At 41.9% G+C, this 19,598-nt stretch overlaps 2 protein-coding genes across 2 annotated transcripts; both read left to right on the top strand.

Moving 5' to 3' along the window:
* Positions 1-3,598: 3,598 nt before the first annotated feature.
* LOC131510486 (olfactory receptor-like protein OLF4) lies at positions 3,599-4,558 on the top strand. The gene has a single exon (XM_058727677.1). It carries the CDS (start codon positions 3,626-3,628, stop codon positions 4,556-4,558), a length of 933 nt encoding a protein of 310 aa, XP_058583660.1. The 5' UTR covers positions 3,599-3,625.
* Positions 4,559-16,401: 11,843 nt separating this feature from the next.
* On the top strand, positions 16,402-19,298 carry LOC131510479 (olfactory receptor-like protein OLF4). The gene has a single exon (XM_058727670.1). The coding sequence runs from the start codon at positions 17,215-17,217 to the stop codon at positions 18,229-18,231; it is 1,017 nt and encodes a 338-aa protein (XP_058583653.1). The 5' UTR covers positions 16,402-17,214; the 3' UTR covers positions 18,232-19,298.
* The last annotated feature ends 300 nt before the right edge of the window (positions 19,299-19,598 follow it).

The following is a 19,598-nucleotide window of genomic DNA, read 5'->3' as shown; positions in this document are numbered from 1 at the left end:
AGCCTGGCCAGAGCTGAGACTTTGCTGTAGTTGTTTGCTGGCTTGATTAGTAAATTGATTGATTGTTGTATTTATGATGCTATAAATAGAAGTAAATATTGAACTCAAAAATGCAAGGTTCAACATTAACAACTAAATGATAATAATGGAAACCCACCCAGACCGGGCATGGGAAACATAAAAGTAGAACCTAAGACCAAGGATCTTTGCAATTAACCAGAGTAGAAAAGTCAAGTATGAGCTGTGGAGAGACATACACTGAGTGAGGACATGTCTTTTCATTTTTAAGGTAGGACATATTAGATTACATTTCCGTACTGATGAGAAAAATCCAGATGAAAGAATTCTCCCAAGTACATCCTGCAAAAGGGGTACATCATGCCTACATGAAGCAGGCATATCACAGCACCTTCTCTCTCTTGAGTATTCAAATGAAAATTTTTAGGGGCACCTGGGTGGCTCAGTCAGTTGAGTGTCTGACTTGATTTTGGCCCAGGTCGTGATCTCAGGTGTCATAGGATTGAAGTCCCATAGTTGGGCTCTGCCCTGACAGAGCCCCTCTCTGTCCTTCTCTTTCTCTCTGCCCATTCACTGCTTGTGCTCTCTCTCTCTCTCTCTCTCCCTCTCTCTGTGTGTGTGTGTGTGTGTGTGTCTATCTCTCTATCAAAATAAACAAATACTTTTTTAAAAAAGAAAAATTTTTTAATGAATTGTGTGAAAGGGGATATGCTAAAGAGCTTCCTTTACAATTAGCTCAATACCTATGAGTCTGAATATATTCTGGGTTAGCTAGCCACTCACTTTCTCTATTGAAAATTGTCTGTGGGAATCCTTGCTGTTTGCATAGTGGGGTCAGAGTGGTTTTATTCCTGGTTTTTATTCCATTCTTTCGAACAAAAAATTGCCATTTTTTTCACCAACTTGGCTCCTTGACATTTTGCTTTTTTATGATGTGTAGAATTATTTGTGAAGAATGTGTGAGAGTGTGTAAATTTTGTGTGGTAAACTCTGTGACTTAGTCATAATATACTCTCTCCGCTGCTTTTTTTTTCTTTTTCTTTTTTTTCTTTTTTCTTTTTTTTTTCTGAAAGAAGTATACTGTCACCTTAACATTCTTCACTTGTGAAGAGCTGCTTTCCACAAAAATGACAGTAAATGTCTTTCTGCATACTTATGCTCTTAAAATACCCTTTCTACATATTTCCAACTAGTTTTCACAACTCTGTATTCCTCTATTGTTCTTTTTGGCCCTTTATTATTGGATCTATTTCCAAAATTGAAAGTACATCACTTGGAAGGCATTTTTTTTATGTTTGATGAATCACTTTTACCCTCCATAAACATGATTGGTCCACATAGGTTTATGTGAGATAAAATTAAAACTTTAGATATCGCTTTGTCTCCACGTGAAAAGACTTTCTCATACTCTTTTATCCCAAGTCCTTGGCCATCTAATTTAGATCATTAAATTATTATTCTTTTAACTCGCTTTGTTCAGAAGTTGGTTTAGGGTCTTCCTTCAATTTTGTTTCATGCAGTGGTTTTGAGCTATTCTGCTTACCCGAAGTGCATTTTCACTCTTTCTCTTTCTTTCAAAAGTCTTCATTTTTTTTGAAATTTTTCTGTGATGCACACATACACCTTGCACACTCTGCTGACCGAGCCAGCCTGGTGCCCCTGATTCATGATTTTTTTTTTAAAACGTTTATTTATTTTTGAGACAGAGAGAGACAGAGCATGAACGAGTGAGGGGCAGAGAGAGAGGGAGACACAGAATCGGAAGCAGGCTCCAGGCTCTGACCCATCAGCCCAGAGCCCTATACGGGGCTCAAACTAACGGACTGCGAGATCGTGACTTGAGCCGAAGTCGGATGCTCAACCGACTGAGCCACCCAGGCGCCCCCATGATTCATGATTTCAACACCTGCAGGACATTTCATGGTGTGGCTGTGCCATTTACACTTTTGATAGTGTCACATATTTTTTCTCATTAAATTACTATTATATCAATGTTACAAAATATTTTAAAATGGATAAACTATGTTTCTTAACCAAAGGGTTTTTTGTCCTCCAGGGGATAATGAGCAATGTTCAGAGACATTTTGGGCTGTCACACTGGGGAGGGGTGCACGGAGGCCAGGGATGCTCTAAATGTCCTACAATGCACAGGACACACCCCACTACAGAGAAGGATCTGGTCCGGAATGTCCACACTGCAGAGACTGAGAAATCATGAGTTAAAGAATATGTGTATTTTTTAAGACACTTTCTTTTTAATTTTTTAAAAGTCTAATGGTTGCCATATTGTTACTATTATCTTTTTTTATGAATATAATTTATTGTCAAATTGGCTTACATACAACACCCAGTGCTCATCCCAACAAGTACTATTTTTTAAGTAATCTCTACACCCAACATGGGACTTGAACTTACAACCCCAAGCTCAAGACTTATGAGTTCCACTAACTGATCCAGCCAGGTGCCCTAAGAATATCTGTATTCTTTTAATGTTTATTTGAGAGAGACAGAACGTTAGTAGGGGAGGGTCAGAGAGAGAGGGAACACAGAATCTGAAGCAGGCTGCAGGCTCTGAGCTGACAGGGGGCTCAAACCCACGGACCGTGAGATCATGACCTGAGCTGAAGTCAGATCCTTAACCGACTGAGCCATCCAGGTGCCCCATGTATTTTAATATTTGTAAATGTCTGCACAGTCTCCCAGGGTTTTATAACACTTCACAATTCTGACAGCAAAATTAGAAAGTGCCCCTTTGCTACCTGTTAAAAATTCCAACCTCCTTCAATGCGACCACCCCTGAAGTGTTTTCTCAGGATGTTGGGTGTGATACTGAGAAGAGATGTTCCACGGACAGGACACCACAGTAACCAGATGAATAAAGTGCAAAAGGTACATAGTGTGGGTGAGGAGCTCCCTGTGTCTTGAACCTTAACCAGCTGTGAGGCCACATGTCTTCATGAAATTCACAACAATTACCTCTTGTCCATTCCCCTCAACACACTGGCTTCCTTCTGAGCCTTGATTTTCTGGAAAAAAAAAAATAATGCCTCCTCAGGGCCTTTGCACTGGCTGACCCTTTTCCACTTTCCAGGATGTTTTTTTTCTTCCTTCAAGTCTCTGCTTAAATGTCACCTTCTTAGCCAATCTTGACCGAACACCCAACATAACACTCCATCCACTCTCTCTTTTTACATGCCTTCATTTTCTTTATAGCCTCTGTTCCTATCTCAGAATTATATCATTTCTATATGGGTGTATATCCAGTCACCATCATTGAATTGAAGGTACCATTCCTCTCCAACACCCTCTACCTTATGACTTGAAAATGCTGACAGCATGGTTGACACTCCATATATTCCTCAAATGCATGAAATAATTTCTTATTAACTCTATGATACCTGGCCATTGAGGGAACAACTGATGTTGGGATGAAAATTACTAATCAGAGAGGAAACAGTGATCCCCTCAAGGGGCCCAGATCCATTCACAAAATATTGAAATTATTTTATTGACTGGAAATACATGGTAGCATTTGAACAATGTGGGCCAGGCCCATGTGAAGTTTTGTCATGTTATTTTCCCCTTTACTGGTAGTCACCTCCACCACATGGACCCAGGAAATGATACAGGAACTTCAGAATTTCTTCTTATGGGATTTTCAGAAGAACCAGAACTGCAGCCCCTCATATTTGGGCTTTTCCTCTCCATGTACCTGATCACTGTGTTTGGGAACCTGCTCATCATCCTGGCCGTCAGCTCTGACTCCCGCCTCCACACACCCATGTACTTCTTCCTGGCCAACCTGTCCTTTGTAGACATCTGCTTCACCTCCACCACCATCCCAAAGATGCTGGTGAACATCCAGACTCAGAGCAAAGTCATAACCTATGATGACTGCATCACACAGATTTATTTTTTCATACTCTTTGCTGTGATGGATGTCTTCCTCCTGAGTGTGATGGCCTATGACAGGTTTGTGGCCATCTGCCACCCCCTCCACTACACGATCATCATGAACCCCCAGCTTTGTGGGCTGTTGGTTCTGTTGTCCTGGATCATGTGTGTCCTGAATTCCCTGTTACAGAGTTTAATGATGTTGCGGCTATCGTTCTGTACACAGGTAGAAATTCCCCACTTTTTCTGTGAACTCAATGAAATGCTCCAGCTTGCCTGTTCTGACACCTTTCTTAATAACGTGGTGATGTATCTTGCAGCTGTCCTGCTGGGTGGTGGTCCTTTTGCTGGGATCCTTTACTCTTATTCCAAGATAGTTTCCTCTATACGTGGGATTGCATCAGCTAAGGGCAAGTTCAAAACATTTTCCACCTGTGCGTCTCACCTGTCGGTCGTGTGTTTATTTTACTGTACGATGCTTGGTGTGTACCTCAGCTCTGCTGCTACCCAGAGCTCCCACTCAAGTGCCACAGCCTCGGTGATGTACACGGTGGTCACGCCCATGCTGAACCCCTTCATCTACAGCCTGAGGAACAGAGACATAAAGAGGGCTCTGAAAAGAATTGTTGGGGTTCAAGTGATGTAATGGCCAACTGTCTTGGGGTTGGAGACGTGTCCATGATTGCAGGGCAGAGCCTCAGAACCAAGAACTGCTCTTCCTTGAATAGACTTTGGCAGGAGAATCTGCTCCTTCTGTTTTTCTCCTGGAATTTCCTCTTGTTTGCTTTCAACTTTTCTATACATTTAAGGAACTCACTTTATCAAGCTTCTGCTCTGTCTGACAGTTTCCCCTTTGTCCATTTTCATATGTCCCCAATGTCTTCCCCAGCCTTAGAACATAAATGCCTGGAAATTTCTGTATCTAATGGGACAAGTTGGATTTCTTAAAAATAATTTCTTTTCAAATGACTTATCCCACGAGAAGTAAATCTCCCCTAGATTTTCCAAGAACATAATCACGAGTTATAGTCTTCATATGGAAAAAAGCTACACTTGGCTCCTAAGCCCTCTCCATAATTTTATTGTAGATGAACATACAAACCAAAGTTTTCACCTTGTGTCTGTCAATCTTTTTACATCACAACCTAAGCATTCCTACTGATGATGTGGACTCTAACAGTGTTCCCTTTAAGCCTCTGGCTATTGACACCACAAGGCTCTGGCTAGGAAAGCCCCGGCACTCACCCGTGCCCATGTGCTTGTGGACATTCCCAGACCTTATGCTGTGACTCACTGGCCCTAGGGTTCTTATTGTCATCAGAAGACACACCTCGGCACCACCATCAGAAAACTCTAAAAAAGCAATGCCTCTTACTCACAGATCCCGGAGGGCACATGGGATGACCAAAGGCCATTTGGAGAGGTATGAGAAAGGAAGACAGAGATTGACAGACACTGGGAGCACCGCTGAGGGATCTGGCTTTATTGAGGACCATGGCCAGAGTGGCTAGGGGGTTGCGGGTTCACACCTTATTGAACAGTTTTATAGGAGCAGATTTCAGCAGCTGAAGGGGAAAAGCAAGGTCACTCAAGGGCAGTTACATTAGTTACCCAGGGCTTTGTCAACAGGAACTTCCTGGCTGGGACGGTCTGAGTGCTAATTTGGTAATTGTGTCATACACCTGACAGTATGTTTGTTCAACATGGTTGTTTTCAAATGGATGTCCCAGAAATCCAAAGCTTAATTTCAGGCATTTACATTATAATCAAGAGCTTAATGTCAGGCACTTACTCTAAAAAACATGCTACTGTATTTCCTAATCGGTCTCCTGTTTTTTCCCTGTTATTCAGTGCGGTGTCCAGGAAGACTACCATAGCCCAAGACAAAACTTGTTCAGCATAATATATCTCCCAGTGGAGTCTACATGGAAAGACAAACTTAAATAAGTAGATCAACCGGATATATTCTTAGTGTCAGGACGACCATAAATACGAGGAGGCAAAATTTCAAAACACTGTCTGTTACTACACAAGTTTCTTTCTTTTTTTTCTTTTTTTCTTTCTTTTTTCTTTTTTTCTTCCTTTTTTATCTCTTTCTTCCTTCCTTTCTTTTTCTTTCTTTTCTTTCTTTTTCTTTCTTTCTTTCTTTCTTTCTTTCTTTCTTTTTCTTTCTTTCTTTCTTTCTTTCTTTCTTTCTTTCTTTCTTTCTTTCTTTCTTTCTTTCTTTCTTTCAACAGTTGGTCCTGTGCATCTATTTATTGAAGCATAGAACATTTGTGTCCACAGCTGAAGGGACTTAGTTTTTGAGGTGAAGGATTGCTCAGTGTCTTCTATGCTTTATCATGGAATTTTCTTCCTATTTCTACTTGAGAACTTCCAGTGCTACCTGTTAATATGACACTTCCTGGTATTATACATAAAATAACTCACTTTTCTTAATTTTTGTCACAAATGCTAAGGGTTGGCAAAGGAACAGTATCAGCCCCATCCATTTCGTACCTCTGTCTTGCTCTGAAATCTCTCCCACCTGCATGACCAGAGGATGCTTCACACGAGAGCTGGATGTCCTGCTGGCATGTGGTTCAGGGTCCCCAGGTCTTCTGCACAAACGTGCATGTCCTACAAACTCTCCCCGTTACCTTGAGGGGAGCCTACATATAGTCACTTGTTCATCAAGTCACGAGAAATAGACTTGAACCACAGAAGGATGACAACCACTCTCCTCAATTGTCAGACCATATGCCACAAATAAAAAGCAGCACATGTCTGATCACCTCAAGTCTGTTTGCTGGGGTGATTGTGTCAGCCAGGTGTTGCTGTATAACAAACAGGCTGTTCTTATCAAACAGGATATCATAATGATGTGGGGATGCTGAGCACAATGGTGAAGAAAGAATTCTTGAGACTTTTTATGATGCAAAAAGGTGCGTTTATTAGAGCTTGGAGATAGGACCCATGGGCAGAAAGAGCTACACTGGGATTGTAAAGAATGACTTTTCATATACTTTTAAGTTTATGGAGGAGGGGAGTAGAGATAGCATGTTTCTAAGGAATTCCTTTATGCTGAAAGTGAGGTTTACGGGGCCATGGAGGTTTGGCTCTTGTCAAGATAAGGTTGCTTTTCTTGTCTAATAAAACATTAACATTAATGCAGCCTCGAGTTCCTGGACATGATTCAGGGATTTGTCAGTGGACTGCGAGTTGTAAGGACACTGATGTTAAGCTACATTTCTCTTGCTTTTGTTCTCCTCATCGATGATAACTTTAGCATAAAACGGGATCATATCGGGAAGCATTTCTTTCTTTTTCTTTTTAACATTTATTTATTTTTTTGAGACAGAGAGACAGAGCACAAGTGGGGGAGGGGCAGAGACACAGAATCTGAAGCAGGCTCCAGGCTCTGAGCTGTCAGCACAGAGCCTGATGCAGGGCTTGAACCCTCAAGCCGTGAGATGATGACCTGAGCCAAAGTCAGACGTTTAAGGGACTGAGCCACCCAGGAGCTCTGGGAAGCATTTCTAATCTCTGCTGGGCTCCTCATGCATCTGTGGTCTGGTACGAATCTCTCTGTTGTATTTCTAGGGCTCATCCCTGATGCTGTGTGTGGTTGTAGTGCTCTACTGTCTCAGTCAATTTATGGTCTTATTACTACATTTCTATGTGCAGGGTATTCTTCTATTTCTAAATAAAATGAATTATCATGTGAATTCTTTGCATTGAATCCCAGTATTCCTACACCCGTATGTAACATTGGTTTTCCTTCCCTGTTAGAAGAGCTATCTCCCAAACCTGTAAAGGAGAATCATCTATCTGTGCTCTCTATCCAACCCTTAGCCTGCACCATAGATATGTTCCCAGTTAATTAGAGTATAATTACACACAATACACCACATATTTAAAGGGTACAGTTTGATGAATTAAACGAGCTACACGAAAATTCATAGCACATAGTGCAATTTTCCATTTGTGTATAATTTAAGCTTTAACTGCTTTCTTAGGTAATTCTTAAGATTATAAACTCCCTAAGCGTCTCTTTCCTTATTTCTGAAGGCAGAGTGGATGCTCAACATAACTTCCAGTGAAATGTAAGGAAAGAATGAAATGCATGGATATACATTTTTTACTCCAAGGAAACCATTCAAGTGTAGTGGTTGTGTCATATGTGTGTGTGTGTGTTTGCACACATTTTTCTTTCTTATAATGTGTACACACACAGATGATTTATGATTTCATCTTTATGTTGAAAGGAGACTTGAGAAAAAGTTGGAGAGGATAGCACTGGAGAGGAAGAACGAATGGTTGAATCAACCTAAAATAAAAAGAAGCAGAGATAAAGACACAAAATGTTAAATTACAATGAGTGAAGTTAATTTTTGTTTTTAAATTTATGTATTTAAATTAAGTTAGTTCACATACAGTTTACTATTGGTTTTAGGCGTAGAGCCCAGTGATTCATCGCTTGCCATGACACCCAGTGTTCTTCCCAAGTGCCCTCCTTAATGCCCTTCACCCATTTAGCCCATTCCCCCCCACACACACACACCTCCTCTCCAGCATCCCTGAATTTGTTCTCTTTATTTAAGAGTCTCTTATGGTTTGCCTCTCTCCATTTTTATCTTATTTTTCCTTCCATTCCCCTGTGTTCACCTGTTTTGTTTCTTAAATTCCACATATGAGCAAAACCATGGCATTTGTCTTTCTCTGACTGACTTATTTCACTGAGTATAATACCATCAAGTTCCATCCATGTTGTTGCAAAAAGATCTCGTTCTTTTTGATGGCTGACTAATATTCCATTGTAGGGATATATTACATCTTCTTTATCCATTAAAGAGCACCTGCACCCCAATGTTTATAGCAGCACTATCAACAATAGCCAAACTATGGAAAGAGCCCAAATATCCATTGACTGATGAATGGATAAAAAAGATGTCGGTGACCCTAATTTTGATCACGAGTTCCCTTCCTATTTTGTTGCCTCAAAGACATTATAGTCAGACCACATCACATTTATGTACACAGGAATTCACTCTACCACCTACTGGGCAGAATATCTCCAAACTGTTTTAATTATTTTTCTACATATTGTGGCGTCTTTAAAATATAATTTGTTGTCAAATTGGCTAGCATACAGTGTGTAAAGCGTGCTCTTGGTTTTGGGGGTAGATCCCCATGGTTCATCGCTTACCTCGTATTGTGGGTTGTTAAAATGTAAATTGCCCTTAACCAAGGGAAGCTAATGAGTGAATCAAGAGGCTTAAAGTTGGTTGTCTCAAATAATTTTATTGACTGTGTCAGTATGAGATTCCTACCGCTGCTGTAAAATATCTCCACACTAGCTGCTTAAAACATACACACCTTTACAGTTCTGGAGTCAGAGCTCGGAAGGAGTCTTATCGGGCTAATAGCAAGAAGTCTGCAGGGTTGACTTCCTACTGGAGGCTCAGGGGAGAATCTGTTTCCTTTCCATTTCCAGTCTCTGTCACCGGTCACCTGCATTCTCTGGTCATGGCTCTCTCTCCACCTTCAGAGCCAACAGGGTAGCAGTTTCAAAGTCTCTCTGACACCAACTCTTTTGACTCCCTCCTCAACATTTGGAGGACTGTCATGACTACCTGAGTGCCACCTGGACAATCACAGCTAATCGTTGTATCTGAATGGCAGCTGATTGGCAGCCCTGTTCAATCGCCTACCTTGATTCCCTGAGCTCTAGAAAATACCATGTTCGTAAGCACTGATTACGATGTGGACCTGCTTGGGAGGCTCCTCCTCTGTCTTCTAAAAAGTCTTTTTCAAAAGTGCATTGTTTTCAGGTGATTTGACTAGTTTATACATTATGCTCTGTCACCATGAGAGCAGCTACTGTCTGTCCCCGGGCTGCACCGTTACAATAAATTGACTGCATTCCTTATGCTGGGCCTTTTATTCCCATGGCTTATTCGTCCCATAACTGGAAGCCTGCACCTCCCACTGTTGTAACCTTGTGTGTCAACTGTACTAAAACTATTACAAAATAATAGACACATGAAAAAAACAAAACCCGGGTGTATTATTTCGTGCCACACTAGTGCCTGCCTATAAAAGAAGCAAACACAGAATTGACACAGCCTCTAGAAGGAGGGATACACTATTCCCTCCAAATTACATGCAACGATGATTTTTTGTATAGGAGATCTCTAAAACTACCTACATCTGTCTCTAACACAGGATCACACCCTTGCTAACCAAAGAGTGGTACACGGGCTGGAACTTGCACATAAATAATAAGTGAGAGCTTGTCAAAAATGCAGAAGCTTTGGGCCACCCGGGGACTATCACTCAGATGCTGCATTTGCAGCAGGATCCGTGTGGATTCATAAACATTTGTAGACCATGTGAGGTTGGAGAAGGGCTGGTCTAGAATAGGTTTTCTCACTTGTTCACCAGACCTTTGGGACAGCTTAAGTCTATTTTTGGAGGGTGCTTTCTTGTGGACGAGGTGTTTAGCAGCATCCCTTCAGACGTCACCAGACATCCCCAGGGGAAAATTCATTTCTGGTTGAGAACCACTGCCCCCAAGCTTGAGAACCAGAAGCATCCCGACAGAATCCCACTCAAGGCCCACATCCTCGAGCACTGACTTCGGGAAGATCACCAGATGCCACCAAGCACATTCCTGCCTGGAGAATGGAGTTTAGAAATGGAGTTTCTCAGGGACGACACGTTTACAGAACATTGAATTAAACATTCCCTGTAAATGCTCGATACAGGTGATAGCATGTACAAAGACCTAAGTATATCTCTTATAATTAACAAAGCCTTTATAAGTGGGACTAAGTGACAGCTTTTAGCTTGAGATAAAGTAAGAAAGTCCTAATAGTAACGGCAAATGTATCTTGAACCCAATGTGCGTAGTGCCCAAGGTTTATTATCAGAAGAACTGAGTTCTCCACCACATTTAAAAGAAGAGTAAACACGTCTGGAGATAGCTGGGTCCCCACCACAAATCAATGCTTTGAAGATAAAGAGACCTAGTCCAGGCAGGATCCCTCAGTCTTAGACCTGGAGGAAACCGTACCTGGGAGCTGAGATAGGTGCTGGGAGATTTACTCACCAGGAGGGAGGCAAGCTCAAGGAAAAGGAGTTAAAAAAAAAAACAAAAAACAAAAAACAAAACAAACAAACAAAAAAAAAGCCCATCCAACTGGATTCCCTACTTTTTTTTTAATGTTTAGTTTTGAGAGACAGACACTGAGAGTGGGGAAGGAGCAGAGAGAGAGGGAGACACAGAATCTGAAGCAGGCTCCAGACTCCAAGCTGCCAGCACAGACCCAAAGCAGGGCTCGAACTCACAAACCACAAGACCATGACCTGAGCTGAAGTCTGACGCCCAACCGACTGAGCCACCCTGGTGTCCCTGAGGATTCACTACTTCTAAACTGGGAACATGGTTCTCTTGGGAACATGGTTCATTAGAAATTTCCTATGTGTGCAAAAGTGTTCCGCTTGGGAACTGTGCTGGAGTAAGAAGAGGGAATATACCTAATGAGCACACACCGGGACCTTTAAATACCTCCTGGTCTCCTGTCTGTCAGCCCGTGCAACCTTGCACAGGAAGGGGCATGCTTTTCTGTTTGTTCTAAATCCTAGTTCTGGCTGAGGACTGATGTTTCACTGCCTCCTGCTGTCTCAGGTGAGGGCAGAGCTTTAGTCCCTATCATCTGCTATCCAGGGAAGAATTCAGGCTTCCACAAGGAGACCTTCCCATCAGACACCCCAGCTAGGTGAATCCAACAGCCCAGTGGACCGTGGGTGAGAGGGTCAGAGAGAATGGAAGCCAAGATCATTAACTGTCACCACTTGAGAGCCAATCCAACTTAGCCCGGAGCAAGTGGTCACGGTGTTTGTTTGCTTAATTAATTCATGTATTTATTCAGTGGCTGTGTCAGTCTCAGAGGGAGTGCCATTCACACTCTTGAAGAGCTTTCTTATTCTTTATCATTCAATCGCTATTATGGCCATGCTAGAAAAACTATGTTGAGATTGTTAAATTCAATGTGTGTTTCTAATCGAGTATAATTTTGTCCCCCAGGGGACATTGACCAATGTCTGGAGACACTTTGTCTGTCAGGCTGGAGAGGGGTGCACAGAGGTCAGGGATGCTCTGAACATCTTACAGGGCCCAGGATGCTCCCCACCACAGGGCAGGCTCTGGGCAGGATGGGTGCAGAGACTGGGAAACTCCTGGTGAAAGAATGTCAGTATCTGTAATACAGTCATTTTCAGGTTCTGCCTTCAACCTTGTAACACTTACTCTTACCCCAACAAATTCAGAATAACCCTTTGGCTCCTATTGGAAAGTTTCAACCACAAACAACATAACAGCCCTGTAAGTTTTTTTCCAGGCTGCTGGGTGAAGGAGACAGTTCTTGTTATTTTCCTAAATCTTGTTATTTTCCTAAACTATCCCTCAGTTTCAGCCAAGGTCATATGTTTGATGACCGTCTGATTGGTTTTATTATTATTATATGCCCATAGGTTATTCTTTCTCTCTCTCTCTCTCTCTCTCTCTCTCAAACATTATCAGCATTTCAAATGATTTCCTGAGATCATTGTTTCTCAATTGATTTTTGCAACATATTTTGATCATAAAATTTTTAAATTTTATTTAAATAAATCTATCTTCCTACTTCTGAGATTATGGCTTTATTTAGTGGGTTTGCTCACCTGTGAATGTTATATGTAGTTTCCTTGATGTTCTGCTATATTGTATGGTTACACTTACACTGGGGTCATAATCCCTCTGAATTTTTGTGAAGTGTCTGAGGAGGGGACCAATTGCATATTCTTCCACATAGATATCCATTGCTGCCAGCACTGGTTTAGATATTCATTTATTCTAGCTGTTATATAGCGATTCAACCTTTTCCAACTAAACAGAAATAAAACCTTGCCATATGGTCAATGTCCTTATACATTGAGACCTAATTTCTGACTCATTTAACAAATAAAAACTGAGCATTCTAGGAACATTATATATTCTTTTTCATGTGTAAGCCATTGACAATTTAATTATGAATCCATGTTGATATCCTTAATAATTTCTTTTCTATAGCCAATTTCAGTTAGTTTTTATGTTTCACATATTTTGCTGTGGACAGTTGTTTTCAAACTACTCATTTTAACGTGGTTGCATCATCCCTTTATTTTTTTCATTCTATAATTTTTCATATCCTTGGGTTTTTCATATTAACCATATAGTGACATACATTTGTGACAAAAACAAAAGTCAACAAAGAAGGTGAAATCCCTTCACCAGCGTATGTTTCTGTGTAGCACCAAGGACAGAGAACAATAATATAAATATACGGATGGCATCATGCAGTCAAGCATAATCATGTGAAACAAGTTATTTGGTACAAAACTGGACTGTCGTGATGTCAGGAGCATTTACAGAGCATGGTCTGGGGAAGCCTCTGTCCACTGGCTGACATACAGAATGAGGATTCGAGGTGCCCTTTGGGTTTGTGAAAAAGAGACCAATACCCAGAGTCCAAGAGTATCAATGAGAGGACCTCACATAGGGATGGGAGATGAGCGCCTGGGTGGCTCAGTGGGTTAAGAGACCTCTTCTTGGTTTCGGCTCAGCTCAGATCTCACCGTTTGTGAGATCCAGCCCCTTGTTGGGCTCTGTGCTGACAGCATGGTGCCTGCTTGGGACTCTGTCCCTCCCCTGCTTGTGTGCTTTCTCTCTCTCTCTCTCTCTCTCTCTCTCTCTCTCTCTCTCTCTCTCTGTCTCTCTCTCCCTCCTCCCCTGCTTGTGCTCTCTCCCTCTCTCCCTCCCCTGCTTGTGCTCCCTCTCTCTCTCTGAAAGAAATAAACATTAAAAAGTGAAAGGGATAACAGGGCTGCCCTCACCTGCTGTCAGCCCCCATGAAGACTAATTGCCCAAGTAATGATGCAAGAGGCACGTGAAAGCGAAGTCTTCCGTGGTTGACCTTGTAACTGTGCACCTTGCAGCCAATTGTGTGTACTTCCTTTTGTGAAGTGTTGGCTTATCCTCTTGCTCATTTTTTCCCTTGGCCCCGCCATATGTAAGGTGTTTGACATTAGGAAGATATCAGCACTTTCGTCTTTGGGGGGAGTTAAATGTGTTCTCACATAGTTTTTGCTGGGCATCAGGGGAGGTGGTCGGGTGCAAAGCTTCCAGAAGCGAGGGAGGTTACTGTTTGTCACAATCCCTTGGGGACCCCCTGAGCTTACTGCATCCTTGTTCTGTTGTCCTAGACTCTGGGTCTTGTCTAGCAAGAGAGGGGACACAGGATTGTAATGCAAGAGAGGCAAATGTCCAGGAGGAGACAAGGCCCTGAGTAAGGGTCCTTGCTCTGTTTTCATTAGGATCAGGAGGCTTACAGGTGTGATGGGCAGGCAGAGAGACAATGGAACCGTCAACATTAACTCATGGGCGTGGGGGAAGCTGGGGTTTGAAGACGTGTGGTGTTAGGGGTTTGGGTCAATGCAAAACAAATCCTGGTGCCAGGCAGATGGTTGTTTACAGCAGACATGAGGCGCCACCTCTGTTTACCTAAACTGGCCTAGGACGCAAGCCAGACAGAGCAGGCTACCTTAGGGTCTACAAGGCACCTTTCTTTTGCTAATTAGCTCCCCTTGGGGCAACTTCCCCTTGCTGAGGTCTACAGCCCTGTTTATCCATTTACCTAATTTTAGTCCTTCCTTCCTGGGAAAGCAGCTTTCTGCTGCTATTGTATTCAGTTGGGGGGTGTTTCTGCCCTGAATACCTAAACTTTTTACCTCATTTTGGATGCTTCTATCCTGAGATTTCCTATTCCTATACTTTTGTCCTATACTGGGACCTTTGCCCTGTTTACCTACTGTTGGATGCCTTCATCCTGTGGCTTTCTCTTTCTTTATGCCTTGTTAACTCATCGGTGCAAGCTCAGGGAATTCCTAAGCTTATTCTCCACACTCTGCCTCATCCATTTCACTCACCATCCCTCTGTCTTTCCACTTATTAAACATAAGTTTGTGAAATACACAACAGGAGATGGCCATCCCAACATGGAGCTTCAACCTCATTTGCCCATGGGAGGCTTAGGGATTAACATTTCCAGGAACCATTTCTACATTTTTCAGGGGAAAGATCACTGATCTGGTCTATTTGGGTTGTATCCATTCCCAGCATAACCTGGATGGTGGGGGCTGTAAAGACAGGGATTACACAACCCAGAAGACCACGGTGTCCTGTGTGTGTGTGTGTGTGACTTGTAGAGGTTGATCAGTCCTCACAACAGGGGCCAGGACTCCTAATCTCAAGGTGACACAATACAGGGGCCAGAACTCAGTCAAGAGCAGGCACCAAGACGGGGTTCTGTGTCAATTCATGGGATGGCTTTGCAGCACGATGAATACAGAAGGAAAGGTAGTGTGGACAAGAACGGCCCTGTGCCTTGAGGTCACAGTAGTAGCAGAGAGGTCACTTCCTTCATCACATGTCTGACAGCATCTGTCATCAGTGTCTCTCAGGCTCATTCCCCTTGTAGCACTGGCTTCCTTTTTGATTTGAACATTTGAAACAAGTACATTCGTCAGGGACTTTGCACTGGCCATTCCCTCTGCTGGGCACATTTCCCCCATACTCCCACATCTACCTCTCTGTCTTATCAAGGTCTGTGTTCCAATATCACCTTGTTGCAGAATTTGCCCAAATACCTGTAATAGATCAACTTGTAAGATATCAGAAAGCTTATTGTATATAAGTTTGGCTTAAACTGACCTTTCATGAAAAATTGAGATAAAAGCTTATGTAGTTCCCTATTAGGGTTATCAGAAATTACTAACCGCCCTATCTCACTTCCATAACTTCGCCTGCTTGCTAAATGGATAACTTAGGTTGCAAAACGCTCCCCCATCCCTTCTACCAAGATCTGGCCTAGGCAAGACCAACATGTAAAAAGTCACGAACTCACTGCCCCACGGTATCTTAGGGCAAACATAGCTAGCCTCCTGTAGCCTGGGAGTAAACTATGACCTATGTAAGCTTAGAAGGACCCCAGAGTATAAGATGCTGAACCAGTGTTTGTTTTGGGCTTTCCTAGAAGTGCTGTTCCTGTTCCCTAGATATTAGTTCTGCTTAAAACCACATTTGCTGAGTTACTGAGAAATAAAACTTCCTCTTAACTGCTTGTTTGAGCTTTTGTAAACCTGCTTGGCGTAATCACCCTTCCCCATTCTCAGGCACCGCATCCTGTTCGAACTAGATAGAAGATTAATATTGTAAACACTGTGATTCAGCATTCAACTAGCTAGGTCAACAAGTTATATTTTGAAATTCTTCAGGACTGTGTGATTGGTGCCCGCCTTACATTTTAAAAACCTACAACATTGTGTGATTGGTGCCCGCCCTTTCAAACTGCCACCCTTTTGCAACCCGATTGGTCGATACAGCCCTTAAAAGACATCCCCAAAGTTTGTTCGGGGCCAGACTTTCAGGACCTGTTGTATTTCCCTGTCTGGCCCAGCCGTAATAAACGTGTTTTGATCCTGTTTTTGCTGTCTGGAGTTCATAAGCGATTGCAACTTACAACAAGGTGTCTAACTTTCGTCATTTTAAGCCCTCTTAAGACAAAAAACTTTAAATTGATAGGTTCCCACCAAAACTAAGGTCTGTATGTCACAATATAATTGGCTACCATGAGATGTTGTAAATTGTAATTGGTTAACTAAATAATGACGTATTCTGACTTGCTAAAATCCATATAAGCTCACTGCTACCTTTGTTCAGGGCCATTCTCTGCACTTTTCTCCTTAAGATCAGGAGATCAGGTTTGGCCCAGCCGTGAATAAAATCTTGCCTCGCTTCTATTCAGCGTCTGGTGGTTTTTTTCGACAGCACCTTGTTTTAATACCCACAAAAATAGAATGCCCTATTTGCTTTGTTTTATGCCTGTTTTTCTTCTCTTCATAACACTCCTCACCATCTAAAAAGTTATACAATTCTCTTATTTGCTTATATTTTTTCTCTATCATTGTAGGACTTTTTTTCTTTAACACCTTATGCTCATTCCTTAGATAGTGCCTGACACATGGTCAGCACTCAATGTATATTCCTGAAATTCTTGAAGAACTTCTTAGTAAAACTGTAAAATATATGATCCCTTAGGAAAGAAGCTGATTGAAAAAAACACACAGAACATATCAGATATGTCCAGGTGCATTCCTGAAGGGGACCGTATCCACATACAACATATTAAAATGAATTTCTGGACTCCAAACTATAAAAGTAGTATTTCAATTCTGTGAGTAATGAAGGTTTGTGTGAAATGTACTCATGTTATCTCCTTCTTTCCAAGAAGCCACCTCCACCACATGGAATTGAGCAACAAAACACAAATTTCAGAATTTTTTCTTCTGGGATTTTCAGAAGAACCAGAACTACAGCCCCTCATATTTGGGCTTTTCCTCTCCATGTACCTGATCACTGTATTTGGAAACCTGCTCATCATCTTGGCCATCAGCACAGACCCCAACCTCCACACCCCCATGTACTTCTTCCTGGCCAACCTGTCCTTTGTAGACATTTGCTTCACCTCCACCACCATCCCGAAGATGCTCTGGAACATCCAGACCCAGAGCAAAGTCATAACCTATGAGGACTGCATTGCACAGATGAACTTCTTCATAATCTTTTCAGTGTTGGATGACTTTCTCCTGAGTGTGATGGCCTATGACCGGTTTGTGGCCATCTGTCACCCCCTGCACTACACAATCATCATGAACCCCCAGCTCTGTGGACTCCTGGTTCTGGTGTCCTGGATCATGAGTGTTCTTTATTCCTTGTTACAAACCTTAATGGTGTTGTGGCTGTCCTTCTGTACAGAGGTGGAAATCCCCCACTTTTTCTGTGAACTCAATCAGATGATCCAACTTGCCTGTTCTGACACCTTTCTTAATGACATGATGATGTATTTTGCAACTGTGCTGCTGGGTGGTGCTCCCCTGGCTGGGGTCCTTTACTCTTATTCTAAGATAGTTTCCTCCATACGTAGGATCTCATCAGCTCTGGGCAAGTATAAGGCATTTTCCACCTGTGCATCTCACCTCTCGGTTGTCTCCTTATTTTATTGTACTGGCCTGGGAGTGTACCTCAGCTCTGCTGCTACCCAGGGCTCCCACTCAAGTGCCACAGCCTCAGTGATGTACACGGTGGTCACGCCCATGCTGAACCCCTTCATCTACAGCCTGAGGAACAGAGACATAAAGGGCGCTCTGAGGAGATTCTCTACAATGGCAGCTATAAAAGGGCTAATTGTCTTGGGCTGAAGAATTTCCCATGACTGCTGGCCTAAGAGGTTTAGACTCAGAAGTTGTGATTTTTGAAGCAAATTCTGGACATAGAATTTGCTTCCTTATTTCCTGGAAGTTTTATTTTTTTTAACTACTCAGTACAATTTAGTCAGTCATTTATTAAATTTTTCCCTCTCTCTGATATCCAACAATTTTCCCTTCATTTTCTTTCTTTATTTCTAAATTGATTCCCACCCTGTGATATGGAAAAATTAGGAATTCCCATTTATCTCATTGAATTGCTTGGGTTTCTTAAGAATAATTTCTTCCCAAATGACAAAAATCACCCCTTTCAATATGTCTTTAGTTTTACTAACAGAATAGACATTTGTTACCATTCTGATGGAAAAATTCAATTTGGTAAGTAGACCATTTGTTCCTATCCTATCCTATCTTATCCTATCCCATTCTATTTTTTCTATTCTATTCTATTCTATTCTATTCTAAATCTGAGACCACAGTTTTTCACTTTGTGTTTGTCATTCCTTTGTGTATCTCTACCTGCTCTTCCTGATGAACATACTAGTGTGTTTCATAAAAGGCCATTGGTTTTATTTTCCTAATTAGGATCCCATTCTCTTCTGGCTGTATGGCTTCATGGCTGTATGTCACCATTGCTTACATAGTCACTGGCAAACTGATTATAAAATACTTGTCTACCAGTGGAGTCTACATGGAAAAAGAAATTCGAATGAATAGAATGACTTACTATGCCCAATGTTTATAGCAGCACTTTCAACAATGACCAATGATGGAAAGAGCCTAAATGTCCATCAACTGACGAATGGATAAAGAAATTATGGTTTATATACACAATGGAATACTACGTGGCAATGAGAAAGAATGAAATCTGGCCTTTTGTGGCAACATGGATGGAAGTGGAGAGTGTTATGCTAAGTGAAATAAGTCATACAGAAAAAGACAGATACCTATGTTTTCACTCTTATGTGGATCCTGAGAAACTTAACAGAAGACCATGGGGGAGGGAAAGAAAAAAAAAAGGTTAGAGAGGGAGGGAGGCAAACCATCAGAGACTCTTAAAAACTGAGAATAAACTGAGGGTTGACGGGTGTGGGAGGGAGTAGAGGGTGGGTGATGGGTATTGAGGAGGGCACCTGTTGGGATGAGCCCTGGGTGTTGTATGGAAACCAATTTGACAATAAATTTCATATTAAAAAAAAAAGAATGACTTACTATGGCCTTCAAGTCAAAGATGACCTCGATTATGATAAAGCAAATTTTAAATTGTGCTTTGTATTAGTATGCACTACATTTCTTTTCAAGTTGTACATCTCCCAATCAAGTATGGAATACCAATGGCAATGTTTAAGGGCATTTATTTG

This window comes from Neofelis nebulosa, chromosome 4 (assembly GCF_028018385.1).
Source record: "Neofelis nebulosa isolate mNeoNeb1 chromosome 4, mNeoNeb1.pri, whole genome shotgun sequence".
Lineage (NCBI taxonomy): Eukaryota > Metazoa > Chordata > Mammalia > Carnivora > Felidae > Neofelis > Neofelis nebulosa.
Note: the sequence above shows the minus strand (reverse complement) of the source record. Positions and strands in the feature narration are given on the sequence as shown.